The sequence below is a fragment of the Danio rerio genome, chromosome 5 (genome assembly GCF_052040795.2).
Source record: "Danio rerio strain M-AB ecotype USA chromosome 5, GRCz13ab, whole genome shotgun sequence".
Taxonomy (NCBI): Eukaryota; Metazoa; Chordata; class Actinopteri; order Cypriniformes; family Danionidae; genus Danio; species Danio rerio.
Window position 1 is genome coordinate 63883689 of NC_141025.1, and position 14850 is coordinate 63898538.

Here is a 14850-nt window from a genome sequence, read left to right on the forward strand (position 1 = left end):
ATTTAAGCTGTACAGAAGTGTCTTGAAAAATATCTAGTCAAATATTATTTACTGTCATCATGACAAAGATAAAATAAATCAATTAATAGAGATGAGTTTTTAAAACTTTTATTTTTAGAAATGTGCTGGAAAAAAAAATCTCTCCGTAAACAAAAATTTAAGAAAATAAAAAATAAACAGGGGGCAATTATTCTGACTTCTACTGTGCGTGTGTGTGATATATATATATATATATATATATATATATATATATATATATATATATATATATATATAGTCCCCCTTTGATTAGACTTTTTTTTCCTTTTTTGATTTTTTTTTTTTTAGATCTTTCCCAAATGATGTTAAACAGATCAAGGACATTTTTACAGTATGTCTGATAATATATTTTCTTCTGGAAAAACTCTTATAAAAGTCTTACATTATAAGAAAGTCTTACAAACTGATAAATGCTAAATCATTCTCTGCCAGTAGATGGCGCTAATGAACCACTAAAAACATTAATAAGAGAAGTTTGCATAGTGTATGAGTGTCTATGAGTGTGTCCATGAATGAAAAAGAGTATTGGTGTTTCCCAGTATTGAGTTGAGGCTGGAGGGCTATCTGCTGCGTGAAACATTTGCCAAATAGTTGGCAGTTAATTCCGCTAAGGTGACCCCTTATAAATAAGGAACTAGGCCAGTTCACTAGGAACTAGGCCAGCTTGGCGAAGAATTATAGCGAAGAAAACTGAAGCCTATTGAATAATTTGTTTATCACTACAGTTGTGTTGTACTAAAGTAGCAATATAATTACTACTACACTTTTATTGCAATTATCTATAGTCTAGTGTGTGTGTGTGTGTGTGTGTGTGTATCCTTTGAAATGTGGTATAAATAGCAAAAATACGGACTTCCCCTGTGTCCCATTCAGTTTATTTATTTATTTATTTATTTATTTATTTATTTTTTTTTTTTTTTTGCAAAAAAACAGTTGACAAGTTTGTAGCAATATTTGTTTACAATGCAGAATATGAATTACATTGTCAATGAAAAAGAGATACGAGAGAGAAAGACAGAAAAAAAAGAATAAAGAACATGATATAAACTTGAGGGTAAGACATTTAAGAATCAACAACAGTACATAAATTAAAGTCATTACAAAATGAAAAAGTTCTGTTTGCTTTCTTATTTTTAGATAATTAAATTAATTGTATATAATGACTAAATTCTTGCAAAAACACAGGAAAATATGGTTTAGTATTAGTAAATTTGCATTTGTGGATATGGAATTTACAAAGAAAATAAATTAAATTTATAACAAAACAAGCATTTCTCTTAGTAGGGGCAGATTCATAAAAACCAAAAAAAAAAAAATTCTTTAAAAGTAACAGAAACATCTTGTTGTATATTATAATTAATAAATAATCCAATATGTTTCCAAAATTGTACAGCATAATTACACTCCCAAAATAAATGAAAAACAGTTTCAGTATGAAATTGACAAAATGAACATTTTACATCAATATTAGAATTAAACTTTTTCAAAAATTGTTTTATAGGATAAAATTTGTTGATCAATTTAAAAGACACCTCTTTGACTTTGTTGGTGAGAAAATATTTTTGTTGCAAAGACCCTAATTTTTCCCATATCAAATCTCTATAGATATTATTCCAATAAGAGATTACAGGGGACAATGTAGCAACTTTTTCAATAAAAAGAGATCTAATTTTGTAATTTCTATCTTTTTTGTTTGAAAAACAAATTTTACCCACAAATGTTTCTGTCGGATCAGAAAGGGACACTTTTTTAGGAGTGAGATGAATGCTACTTCTAAAGAGCATAGTAATTCCTGATGTTATAGCTCCCATAACAATGGCGAAATTTTTTGGACTTACTGGTATGTTATACGCGGAAATAAATTCAAAGTAATTCATTAAAAAACCTCTGTTGTTAAATAACTGACTAACTAAAAGCAAACCATTGTTAAACCAATCACTGAAAAACAAAGATTTATTTTTATATAAAATATTTTGGTTATTCCAAATAGAAAATGTGTGTGGAGTAAAATTATGTTTATAAATTAAAGTCCAGGCCAGAAGTACTTGTTGATGGAAATTTGAAAGTTTCACAGGAATTTTGGTTATATTATAATTACACATCAATAAGAACTTAATGCCTCCAACAACAGAAAATACCTGTTTTGGGAAAATATTCCAAATTGAGTCTTCTTTATGTAGATACTGGTTAAGCCAATTAATTTTGAAAGTATAATTTGAAGAGCAGAAATCAATACAGTTAAGACCTCCTTTATTATACGAATTTATTATAACAGTCTTTTTCATATAGTGGCATTTATTTTTCCAGACAAAGTCTGTTAAAGTTTTATCAATTAGTTTGCATGTAGGCTTATCTACGTACAGAGATTGAGCTGCATAAGAAAGACGAGACAGGCCCTCTGCTTTGGTGAGCAAAATTCTTCCTTTAATAGACAGATCTCTTTGAAGCCAACTATTCAATTTTCTTTTAGTTTTTGCAACAACTGGATTAAAGTTAGCATCACATCTATCTTTATCGTTAGTTATATTTATGCCAAGGTAAGATACTGAGTTTTTAACAGCTACTCCACAAATTGAGGAAACACCACAATTTTTAATGGGAAGTAATTCACATTTATTTAAATTAAGATTTAAACCAGATGCATTGGAAAATGTTTGTAGAGTATTTAATGCAGCCGCCACTTGAGATGAATCTTTTAAAAACAATGTTGTGTCATCTGCTAGTTGACTTATAATCAACTCTGTACTTCCAATAGTAATTCCTTTTAAATTACTCCTTTTGATATGTAAATTAAGAAACTGTACTGCAATTAAAAACAAATAAGGTGATACTGGGCATCCCTGCCTTACTCCACGATGTAAAAAAAATCTTGGAAAAGTACCACTGCTTAATTTAATAGAGCTACTAATGTTTTTATATAACATTTTAATCATTTTACAAAAAGTAACACCAAACCCAATTTCTTTAAGCGCTTGAAATAAAAAACCATGTTCTAAAGTGTCAAAGGCTTTATAATAATCCAAAAAAAATATGAAACTGTCTCCATCAATCATATCAGAATAGTCTAGGATATCTCAAATTAATCTTATGTTATTAGATATATGTCTATTTGGCATAAAGCCTGACTGAGTTTCATCAATAATAGAAGGTAAAATGACTTTTAATCTTTTAGCTAAAACTATAGCAATTATTTTGTAGTCGTTGTTCAACAAAGTTATTGGACGCCAATTATCTAATAAATGTCGATCTTTATGTGGTTTGGGGATTAGCGTAATCAAACCTTGGCATAAAGTGGGTGGGAGAAAAGAGTTATCTGTACTTTCCTTATAAACACTTAACAAGAAGGGAGCAATATTTTTACTAAACATATGGTAAAATTCTGAAATGAAACCATCAGTGTCAGGAGATTTATTCCGTTTTAATGATTTAATTGCTTCTTCAACTTCTGTTAATGTGATTGGAGCCTCAGAAAAAGCCTGATCAGCATTCTCCAATTTTTTTACACAAGATAATGTTTCGAAAAAATCTAAAGCATTTTGTTTATTAAATTTAGAGGTGTACAAATCATTATAAAACTTAGTACAAAAATTAGCAATAGTCTTCTGATCTTCACATATTGATTTATTAATTATAAGTTTTTCAATTAGATTTTTTTGCTGTTGTTGCTTTTCCAATCTAAAAAAATGAGAAGAATTCTGCTCACCTTCTTCCAACCATCTTTTCCGTGATCTAATAAATGCTCCCTCTGTTTTTTTCTGATAGATTTCATCTAATTTATTTTGATAATGGGTAAATTCAACCTTTTCACTATCAGACAACAGTCTCCCATTCAGTTTACTTCCTGCCCCCATCTGAATGTTGCGCGTCACCAGAACCACGTGACTGCAAACAACCTATTACCAAAGTTCCTGTATTCCTTAGTCTTTTTTCTGCACCATTTATTAAGATAACGTTCATAAAAATAATTGATTTTCACATTTTTTTTTACAATTATTTAAGTTAATTATGCATGTTGAGTTCGCTATACGGCATAGATATATTTACATTAGATGGCGCCTACCCTGTTGTTGTCTAATGGAAGGAATGCGTCAATAGAGCCGCCGTTTTAGTACAGGGTAGCGCACCTTTGAAATGAATGCGGGACCAAGCTGCAGTGGAGGACTGTGGTCATCCAGAGCTAGAGACATACACATATACACATATATCTACGATCGGGGGTTTTTCCAGATGTCAGGGTGCAATTATTTTTAATTACGAAAATTATAACGTTAATTTTACATTCCTGACAAAAAGCTTGAGTTTGTGTGTATTTAAATGTAATATCCACCCTCCCTGTTAAATCTGATCTAATCATGTCCTGAAACACACCTCCTCTCCTGCTTTTACTTCTTATACTGACGGAGGGAGCGATTCGTTTGTGAATGAATCTCCGTTATGAAGGACTTCTTCATAAGCTGACTGAAGAAGTGCTCATTCTGGCACTGCAGCACCTTGTTGTCATATTTCTTTTGCATTGTTTGCTGATTTTGTTCAACAAAACTAGCATAAGCCGAGTGTTTAGTGCGAGTTTCTGCTCTGCCTTATGGTGAATGCAGTAATTGACTGTATATCAATAACGTTACCTGTTGAGCACTAAAGTTCGTGACATACAAAAACATTAAAAACTAAATCTTACCAATGAAATGTTCTTCCTTTGTGCTTTGTTTTCTTTGTTTGCTCGTTACTGGACAGCGCTATAATCCAGCATCTTCACGTAGTAACACATGTCTTGACTAGTGGTGCGGTTGACTGATATTTGTCTTGGGAGCACTGTACCAATGTGGCGGCGCCATTGACGTATGCTCAGGGTCCCTATCTAGTGTATATATCTACGGCTATACGGGTATTTTACAAAATGGCGACCAATACCGGAAGTAGGGAAAACTTTGTTCCGTTAGAAGCAAAGTGCAATGGCGGAGACAAAGAGCAGCCAGTCTTGCAGTGTACCTTTTTGTTCTAATTCGAAAAAGAAACAGCCGTATTTGTCGTTTCATAGCTTTCCAAGCGATGAAAGTATTAAGAGGCGTTGGCTTTGCGCTATTCGGAGAGATGAGGGGGTGGAATTTACTGTGAGGAAGGGCAGCAGTTTTGTGTGCGCGATGCATTTCACGGAGGATGAAGTTCGCGTCCATCCACAGTCCGGCCGTAAATTTCTTACACCACAGGCGGTGCCTTCCCGGTTTTCATGGAACAACTGGGGAGAAGTTAAATCACACCAGACCAGGACGGCAGAAAGTACAGTCTGTTATAAGCAGGAGGAGGAACCCGTTGAAATGGAGTGTGTTGATGTGGCGCTGCCTGGGCAGGAGCACGATTACAACAGCCGCCCTCCTCCGGGTGAGTGCAGCACGTAAATACAGTACAATAAATAAAAGAGACCACTGTCAACAAAGATATCACTGCAATTAACTGTTAATTAAACAAAGTATATATGTTAGCTATATGCAAGTACGAGCATAGTTATGTTGTGTACTCGGAATGCAAGTTAACAACTCACGATTGGACCCGATTCTAATCTCACGATTTAGTCACGACTTGTTATCAAAGTTTTATGAAACATATTTAAGATAAAGTGCCCTTTTATTTTTTCCCTAAATGCTGCTCATTTTTGTTGATACTTTTGCAAAAAATAAATAAATGAAATGTACTATAAAATATTTTTTTGCCAGAAGTAAATTGCTTTTTTAAAAACTTCCTGGGACAAGTTAAGGTCTTTGCATGTTTACAATGTCGCCTGCTGATGAGAAAACTCTTACACTGGGGACTGATGGCTGATGTGGAGAGGAAAGCCTTTCCTAAACCAGAGAGTAACATCTACAGAGGTGCTCGATAGTACTCTCTGATCCAGAGGACTGGCCAGTGGCATAAAATACTGTTCATACGAACAGTACATTTTATTCCCACTTATAACTTAATTATTATCATCAGTTCTGGTTTAAACTACCCAAAATTCCCCATTTCTGGCATTTTTTCCAAAACACTATTCTCTTATGATTTAACTACCTGAATCATTTAATGTTATTTTTGTTTAAAGGGACAGTACAAAATTAGAGTTGTCATTATTTACTCAGACCCAGTTTGTTCACAAAGGCATTTTTGAAAGAATGTCAGTATTTCATCAAGTTTAGTAGTAAATTTGTGTTCTGTGTCTATTTGTTTAACCTGCTGACATTCAAATGACCCAACTCTTTTGAAGTGAACAGACGAATAAATAAATGATTACAGGCTTGAAACAGCTTGAGGGTAACAGATTAAATTATGTAAATTAGTAAATTATGACAGAATTGCCAAATTGGTGTGGACAGCTGATTTAAGGAGACATGCAAAATTTGCTGAATGTTATGGAATATTCATGTACACTGATGGGGGAAAGCAAAGATAATTAGTTATTAAGTTGTGCAATAAACAGTTTCAATACAATTATTGAATTAAGAATTTAAAGTGATGTTGTGATTTGTTTAATTGCACAAAACCGTAATGGTAATCTACCAAGCTTCCAATAATAAATATTTTCTGTTTTACAATACACTTTTTTTCTCTTTTAATTAGGTGCTCTTGATGAGGCACTGGAGAAAATAAAGGAGCTGGAGGAACTGGTCGCAAGCCTTACCATTTCTCGAGCGCTGCTAGATAGATGGTGCGTGTCTGATGAAGACTTCAAGTACTTCACGAGGTTTCCAAACAAAAACATCTTTTTTGTTTTTTGGAGATCTGTTGAGCCATCTGCATCCAATATTGAGTACTGGTCCAAAGCCGAAAAGATTGGAAATTCAACTGCAGAGAAGGAGGTTGTGATACCAAGCCCTAAGCGCAAGATGCAGCTCATTGATGAGTTTTTCATGTTTTGTCTGTGTGTTGCTGTTGGTCTTAAAGAGAGAGTTTTGGCTGAGATATTTCAAGTGAGCACTTCTACAGTGAATCGCATTGTAATAACATGGTCAAACTATTTATCCTTTGTGTTGGGATCAATTCAAATCTGGATGACTAAAGAGCAGGTGCGATGGACAATGCCTGTGAAATTTCAGCGGGACTGCCCAAATGTGAGGGTCATTATTGACTGCACAGAATTAAGATGTGAGTGCCCAGAGGCAATTACCCTCCACTCTGAAACATTCTCAGCCTACAAGCCCCATACCACCTTCAAGGGTTTAATTGGGGTGGCACCCTGTGGTGCAATCACATTTATATCAAAGCTGTTCGCTAGCTCCATTTCAAACAAGGAGTTGACAAAGCAGTCAGGAATCTTGGGCTTACTGGAACCAGGTGACGAGGTGATTGCAGATAAAGGTTTCCTCATTCAGAAGTTGTTGGAGGATGTTAAGGCAAAATTAATCATCCCCCCTTTCAAGCACTGTGATCAGTTTAGCAGTGCAGAAACTGAGAGAATCCAGGCCATTGCCAGCCTCAGCATACTTGTTGAACGTGCAATCAGACGAGTTAAAGAGTACCACATTTGGGATTCCCCTGTTCCACTCACTTTAGCAGACACTGTCAATCAGATGTGGTCTTGTTGTTGCATGATGGCAAATTATCAGGGACCTTTAGATCTTAAAATATTGGAAAGATAAAATATTGGAAAGAGCGAAAACGATTGCTTCATCCCAATTCGCAGACTTCTACTACGCCGTAAAAGTATGTACTTTTTTGTGTGAAGGAAAAATATATAATTTTGAGTGTGTAACAGAATAAAATGCGAGCTTTGGGATATACTACTACCTCGTTAACAGATCGTGGTTTTGCTTAGTTATGAGCCCTGTGTCAATCATCCACACATCATCCACATTTCTTTCACATTTAATTTCCTACCTTATTGGAGAAGCAGCCATTAAAATATTTGGAATTTAAATATTTTCACCACTAGATATTAATTAACAGTCATACAAACATCTTTACCGAAGCTTCTCTACCCATTTTTTGGTCTCTCGCATCCACCATGTTTGTAGTTAATTTACACTTTTCAACCACGTTTGTAGTTCCAATCAAATTCACATCCAGTGCACAACATCAGCGGTTAAAGTATGAACGATTCTACACTTAAATTTTTACCCGAAGTAGTAAACCTTCTAGAAAATTTTGGCTTACTCTTCAACATACTAAGATTTGGGACTAATACTAATTCTATGTTCAAATACTATTTAGGACGGATAGTATGCGAATTGGGATGCAGCATCAGTAATATCAACCGCCAACACCTCCTTCTGCTCACCAGCCAGTAACATCGGCCTCCAGCACCTCCAACAGACAGGACTTTCTATATAATATTTGTACAAAATTTATACTAAAATCAAAGAGATACAGGTTCATGAATACCTCCTCATGTACAGTAGAGGTGAATAAGTTGGCAGAAAAGCTGACTTAAACTTGCTCAGAGAAATGCTGTTGCTGTCAAACGTTTACTTGACTGAGTCAGATTAATGGCGAAGGAATTGATCCAATAGGCCTATTGATGGAAGGTTTTGTGAATAAATTTCTTGCCCTCTTGTAAAGTATTTTGTGGTATTTTCAAAATACAGCATTTTATTTTGATACATTTATGGCTGCTGTAGTTTATTTTGATACATGTAAAATTGAGGTATTTGGTATGTTAATATGCATTTCAATGTATTTTTGCCCATCCCTATATACACACGCTACCGTTCAGTTGGGGTCAGTTTTTTTTTTTAATAAAAAACTTTTTTTTTTTAAAGAAAATTCTGTTCATCGAGGTGGAATTTATTAAATGTAAAAAAAAATGTTAAAGGGCCACAAAACCACCCTGTTTTAGCAGGGTGTTTTCACACCTCTAGTTTGGAAAAAGTCAGGAAAGTGGGTGTGTCCAGCTCTGATAAAGTGGTCAGGGGAGGGAAGGAGGCAAGATTTTGTATGAAAATGTGAGTTTAGGTTTGGGCACACGCTGATTTTCATAGAGGCAAAACAAATAGACGTTTGGCACTTTCAGTCAGGAACATTTCATGCATGCCCCCTGTGAAAAACGAGAAATTGCATACGAGGAACTGCTGGAACAGTGTAGCTTTAATGGAATGTATGATACGGCACTACGAATGGAAGAAGAAAAAAAAACTTTGCATTTCTCTGTAACTTAGATGCACTCAGTAGGTAGCATCAGAAAGCTGTGTGTCTATAACGTTAAAGGGTCACGAAACACCAAAACACATTTTTTGAGCTGTTGACAGTCGTATATGTGTCCCACACTGCTAAAAACACTATTAGGACACCTATATTTCACTAAAAAGTGTAAATTGGTTGTTTTTGCGTTATTTCTAGCAAATTCATACTTCCGGTTTGAAACGAATTTTTGAAGCTGCGTCACGGTCATGACATAATAGCTTGTATTCCAGCGTGTAGACTGGACGTCTGTGCCAGAGTGAGTCTTATTACGTCTTACAGTATGATGCATTAATGCATGAGTAAGGCTTGGTTCAAACCAATCAGCGCGCTCTATTGTGCAACTTCATTAATATTCATTAGTGTCAACGTGTTTAGACGACAGAGACGCCACGTTGTGTTGGCAAAACAAGCGTGAAGTGTTGCTTTTATAGTTTGCTGCAGTTAAGTTTCGTTTTCATTTTCTCTCTGTGAGAGCTTAGAGTCTCGTGTGGATTAACAGTGTACGCGACGCTCAACAACAATAACTTGCGTGTCTAAGGAGGATTATTGTTTACCTGAGAGCTGTTCTCATCTGCAAACGCTGAGATCCGGATTCGCTTGTAGTCTTCGACGCGGCTCTAGTTGCTGGTGATTGTCCTGTCTCTACAGATTTGGTAAGTGAGCGTCCAGTGCTCTTTGTTTATTCAGTTTGTTCGTATTGAACTAAGTTAACTATAGCACCGAGCGTAAACATGTTAGCACCACAACCAAACTTTTACCTCGTGTAGGATTTTCACCGCATTTAGTGAAATTGCATATGCGCCCGAAAATTAATATATGCGACCTCATAATATAGGCGACTGCAGATAATGGTTGTAGTGCGACCTGTTTTGATTTTTTGTAAAAAAAAAACAAAATTTTTTATAATAATAAAAAATAACAATGCACTTGCTATGTCATAACAATGTACTTTCAATGTTTTAACAATTACTGTTTTAACATCTTAATTACCATTTTAAAATTGTAATTACATTGTTATATCATAGCTAGCATGTTTTAACAATGTACTTACTATGTTATAACAGTGTACTTCTAATATTATAACATTATAATTACTATGTCATAACAGTGTAATTGTAATGTTTTAACATTGTAAATACATTGTTATAACATTGTAAATACATTGCTATACCATTATAATGACTGTGTTTTAATAATGTAATTGCAATGTTTTTAATGTTGTAATTTATTAATGCAAATGTTTCTTAGTATATTTGATATACAGTATTTGTGGATGTATATGTTAATATACTTATAATTACAAATTACTATGTTATAATAATGTACTTACTATGTTTTAACAATGTACTTACAATGTTATAACTTTATTACTATGTTTTAGCATAACTACAGTTTAAAAAAATATAAGTACATTGTTATAACATTTTTACTAAAGTTAAATTGTAGTCAAGTTGTTATAACATTGTACTTACTATGTTATAACATTGTCATTACATTGTTGTAGTGTTAACATTGTAATCAACATGTTTTAATGTAGTAATTATAATGCTATAACAATGTAATTGCTTTGTTATAACGTGATAATTACATTGTTATAACAATAAACTTACTATTATATAACAGTTTACTTGCAATGTAATTACAACATTATAATACAATTACTGCTTTAACATTGTAAGTACATTGTTATAGGATTATAATTAAATTGTTATAACACTGTTATAACAATATACTTTGTAATAACATTGTACTTACTATGTTTTAACACTGTACTAACATAATGCTATAAAAATGCAAGTCTGTTGTTTTAACTATTTATAATGTTATAACAATGTATTTACTTTGCTATAATATTATAATTACATTGTCATAACAATATAATAGCTATGTTATAACAATGTACTTACTATGTTATAGTTATAATTGCTATTTTTTAGATTATTTTTGAACCCCTACTTGAAGTAACTCCATTCCAATTTGCTTGTCAATCCATGCAGATATGGCCTCTTTTTTAATTCTCTGTTGGCACTCTGTTGAAGTTTGTCCCATTATCTGATCTAATGTGTACTATTTGAGCTCTAGGAGAAATAAATCTTCGCAAAGCATTTGTACATCCAGCTGTAACTAAGGAATAGGTAGGCCCACATGGAATCGCAGATTTTCAGCAAATTTTTAGCCCATTATTTATTCTGTTTATTTACTTGAGTAAATCTTTGTTCATCTATATTTATTCAGTTTTTACATACAGTAACATTTTTGACATATGACCATCTGATTTATGTACAATGCAGTTTGTAAAGTAATACTTCTGTCTTTTAGTAGATATATGAGAGGCTTGCTTTGTTTACCAAATATAGTAAATCTAATTGGATTTGCATTTTAAACATTAAATAAAGGTTTAGAAAGTATTTTCTTATTAGGATTTTTTTTAAGTAATATACAATACAGACCAAAAGTTTAATGTAACAATAATGTAATTACGATGTTATAACATAGTAATTATAATGTTATAACATTGTAATGACATTGTAATTACATTAATATAACGTTAAAACTGGGTTATAACAATGTAATTACAATAATTTTTTTGTTTTACTTTATAAATGTTTCTTTGTGTATTTCGTGTACAGTATTTGTGCATATATATGTAACTATGCAGCAAATTTGTAGATATGTTTAGATTTCATTGCATTGTCATTACAATATAATTGTTATGTTATAACAATTTTATAACAATCTAAAATTTTGTTAAACCGTTCTAATTACATTATAATATTATAATTACTATGTAATAACAATGTATTTTACTATGTTATAACGTTATAATTATGCTTTATCATTGTAAATACATTGTTATAGCATTATATTTACTGTTATAACATTGCAATTGTGATACATTGTATTTACTATGTCATTACATTGTAACTACATTACATCCAATATAGTTGTTATAAATCTAAATGTTTCAATGTACAATTTTATGTACAGTATTTGTGTATTTATGCGTAAATATACACAGTAAATTTGTTATAACAAACTTTTAGTTTGGATGTAATTACACTGTCACTACATTATAATTACTTTGTTATAACATTGTAATTACATTGTTATAACTTTGTAATTACGTTGTTTTAACAATGTACTTAAATTGTAGTAGCAATGTACTTACTACGTTTTACCAATGTTATTACAATGTTATAACATATTTATTATGTTTTAACATTATCATTAAGGTTTTAACATTGTAAGTACATTGTTATAACATTATGATTAATATGTAATAAAATTTTTCTTACTATGTTTTAACAATGTATTTTAACCATTTTAATTACGGTTTTAACATTGCAAGTACATTGTAATTTCATTGCAATATTATTATAATTGGATTGCTATAACATTATAATTACGGTGTTTTAACAATGTAATTACAATGTTTTTTAATGTAATTTATTAATGTAAATGTTTCTTTGTATATTTCATGCACAGTATTTGTGCATTTATACGTAAATATACTTATAATTAAAAATTACTGTTATAACAATATACTTACTATGTTTTAACAATGTACTTACAATGTTATAACATTATTACTGTTTTAACATAACTACACTTTTAACAAAATAAGTACATTGTTATAACACTATATTTACTGTTGTAAAATTGTAATTAAATTGTTGAAACGTACTTACTATGTTATAACATTGTAATTACACTGTTTTAACACTGCTTTGCATTGTTGTAATGCAATTATATAATGTTATAACAATGTACTTACAATGTTTTAATGTAGTAATTATAATAATATAGCAATGTAATTACTTTGTGATGTTATAAATGCATTGTTATAACATTATAATAACTATGTTATAACAATCTACATACTATGTTATTACTTGCAACGTTATAACAATGTAATTACAACATTATAATATAATTACTGTTTCAATATTGTCAATACTGTTTTAACATTATAATTAAATTGTTATAATATTGTTATAACAATACAATTACTTTGTAATAACATTGTACTTACAATGTTCAAACAATGTACTTACAATGTTTTAACAGTGTAAGTACATGGTTTTGACATTATAATGTTGTAACAATGTAATTATTTTGCTATTACATTATATTTTTATTGTTATAACATTATATTTATAACAATATACTTTATATGCCATACCATTATAATTACATTGTTATAATATTATAATGAATATTTTAAAACAATGTACTTACAATGTTTTAACATAATATTTATAATGTTATAACAATGTAATTACGTTGTTATAATGTTATAACTACATTGTTATAACCTTAAAATAACTATTATAACAGCCTTCCATCGCTGTTGTCGCCGGTAACAAGAGTAAGCAGTGTTTCCCAGTTGAGCAGTTCATTCTACTGTGGCGACCCCTGATTAATAAAGGGACTGAGCCGAAAATAAAATAAATGAATGAAATATTATACATTTCATCCCCCAAAACAGTTATACCATAAGTTGGTGGAATGAACCGCCAACTTATCCAACATATGTTTTACATGCGGATGTGCTTCCAGCTGCAACCCATCACCGAGAAACAACCATTCACTCTCAGTAAAGCTGCGGTCACACTGGGCCTTTCCTCCCATAGACTTGTATTCATACGCTTGCGAATGCGTCAGACCGGAAACGCAGGGTCATGTGTTAAGTTTCGCAGGGTGTTGCGGTTCAAAGTTCAAGCTTGGTGAACTCTGACCTGCGAAATCGCATCACTTGACTTGAGACCAACCGAGGATCAAAGCATGACCTCTCTGGACAGAAATTTAAAACATGGAGCAATTGCTCACTTTTTTAATGACTAATAATTTTGTTTATTCCCACCCCTTTTCGCAGCGCCGCACAACAGAAACTCTAGTGTGACTGCAGCTTTACACACACACACACACACTACGGACAATTAAATTTACCCAATTCAACTAAAGCGCATGTCTTTGGACTTGTGGGGGAAACCGGAGCACCTGGAGGAAACCCACATGAACATGGGGAGAACATGAATGAACTCCACACAGATATGCCAACTAACCCAGTCGGGACTCGAACCAGCGATCCTCTTGCTGTAAGGCGACAGTGCTATACCCACTGTCACACCCCATGTATATTAATACCATACATTTTTTAATTAATAATATTTAATATATAGATAAAACTCAGAGGGAAGCAACTTTTTACTATCAAATGGCTGAACCCTACAAAAACAGAAAATATCATAAAAAATAGGTAAGATAATAATAAAAATTATTTAATAAAATGAAATTTACATAATGCTTCATGTTTTTTTTAGCTTTTCTTTTTCTAATGTTACATAGTGTCGTAGCATATTGTTTAATCTCCTTTATAAAATGTTTAAAAATTGGCTTAGCTTTGGCCCATTTTTTGATATGAATATGGTATTTTCCAAGTAATATTATTAGTTGTATAAAATATGTTGTACTTTATGAATCAATTCCATCTTCTACTAAAGCAAACATGACATCATATAATCCAATTTGTATTAGTGTACACAATGTCTTTGAAATTTAGTTAGAAACATCAATCCAAAATAGTCCTCAGTATACACATTGAAAAAAACAGATGAGTAACAGATTTTTTAACAATACCACAAAAATCGCAAGGGTTTACTC

At 32.1% G+C, this 14850-nt stretch overlaps 1 protein-coding gene across 1 annotated transcript; it reads left to right on the forward strand.

The window, feature by feature from the left end:
- Window positions 1–4974: 4974 nt before the first annotated feature.
- Window positions 4975–8608, forward strand: LOC101882464 (uncharacterized). Its single transcript, XM_087254269.1, has 2 exons — window positions 4975–5415; window positions 6628–8608. The coding sequence occupies exons 1-2, from the start codon at window positions 4989–4991 to the stop codon at window positions 7644–7646; spliced, it is 1446 nt and encodes a 481-aa protein (XP_087110395.1). The 5' UTR covers window positions 4975–4988; the 3' UTR covers window positions 7647–8608.
- The last annotated feature ends 6242 nt before the right edge of the window (window positions 8609–14850 follow it).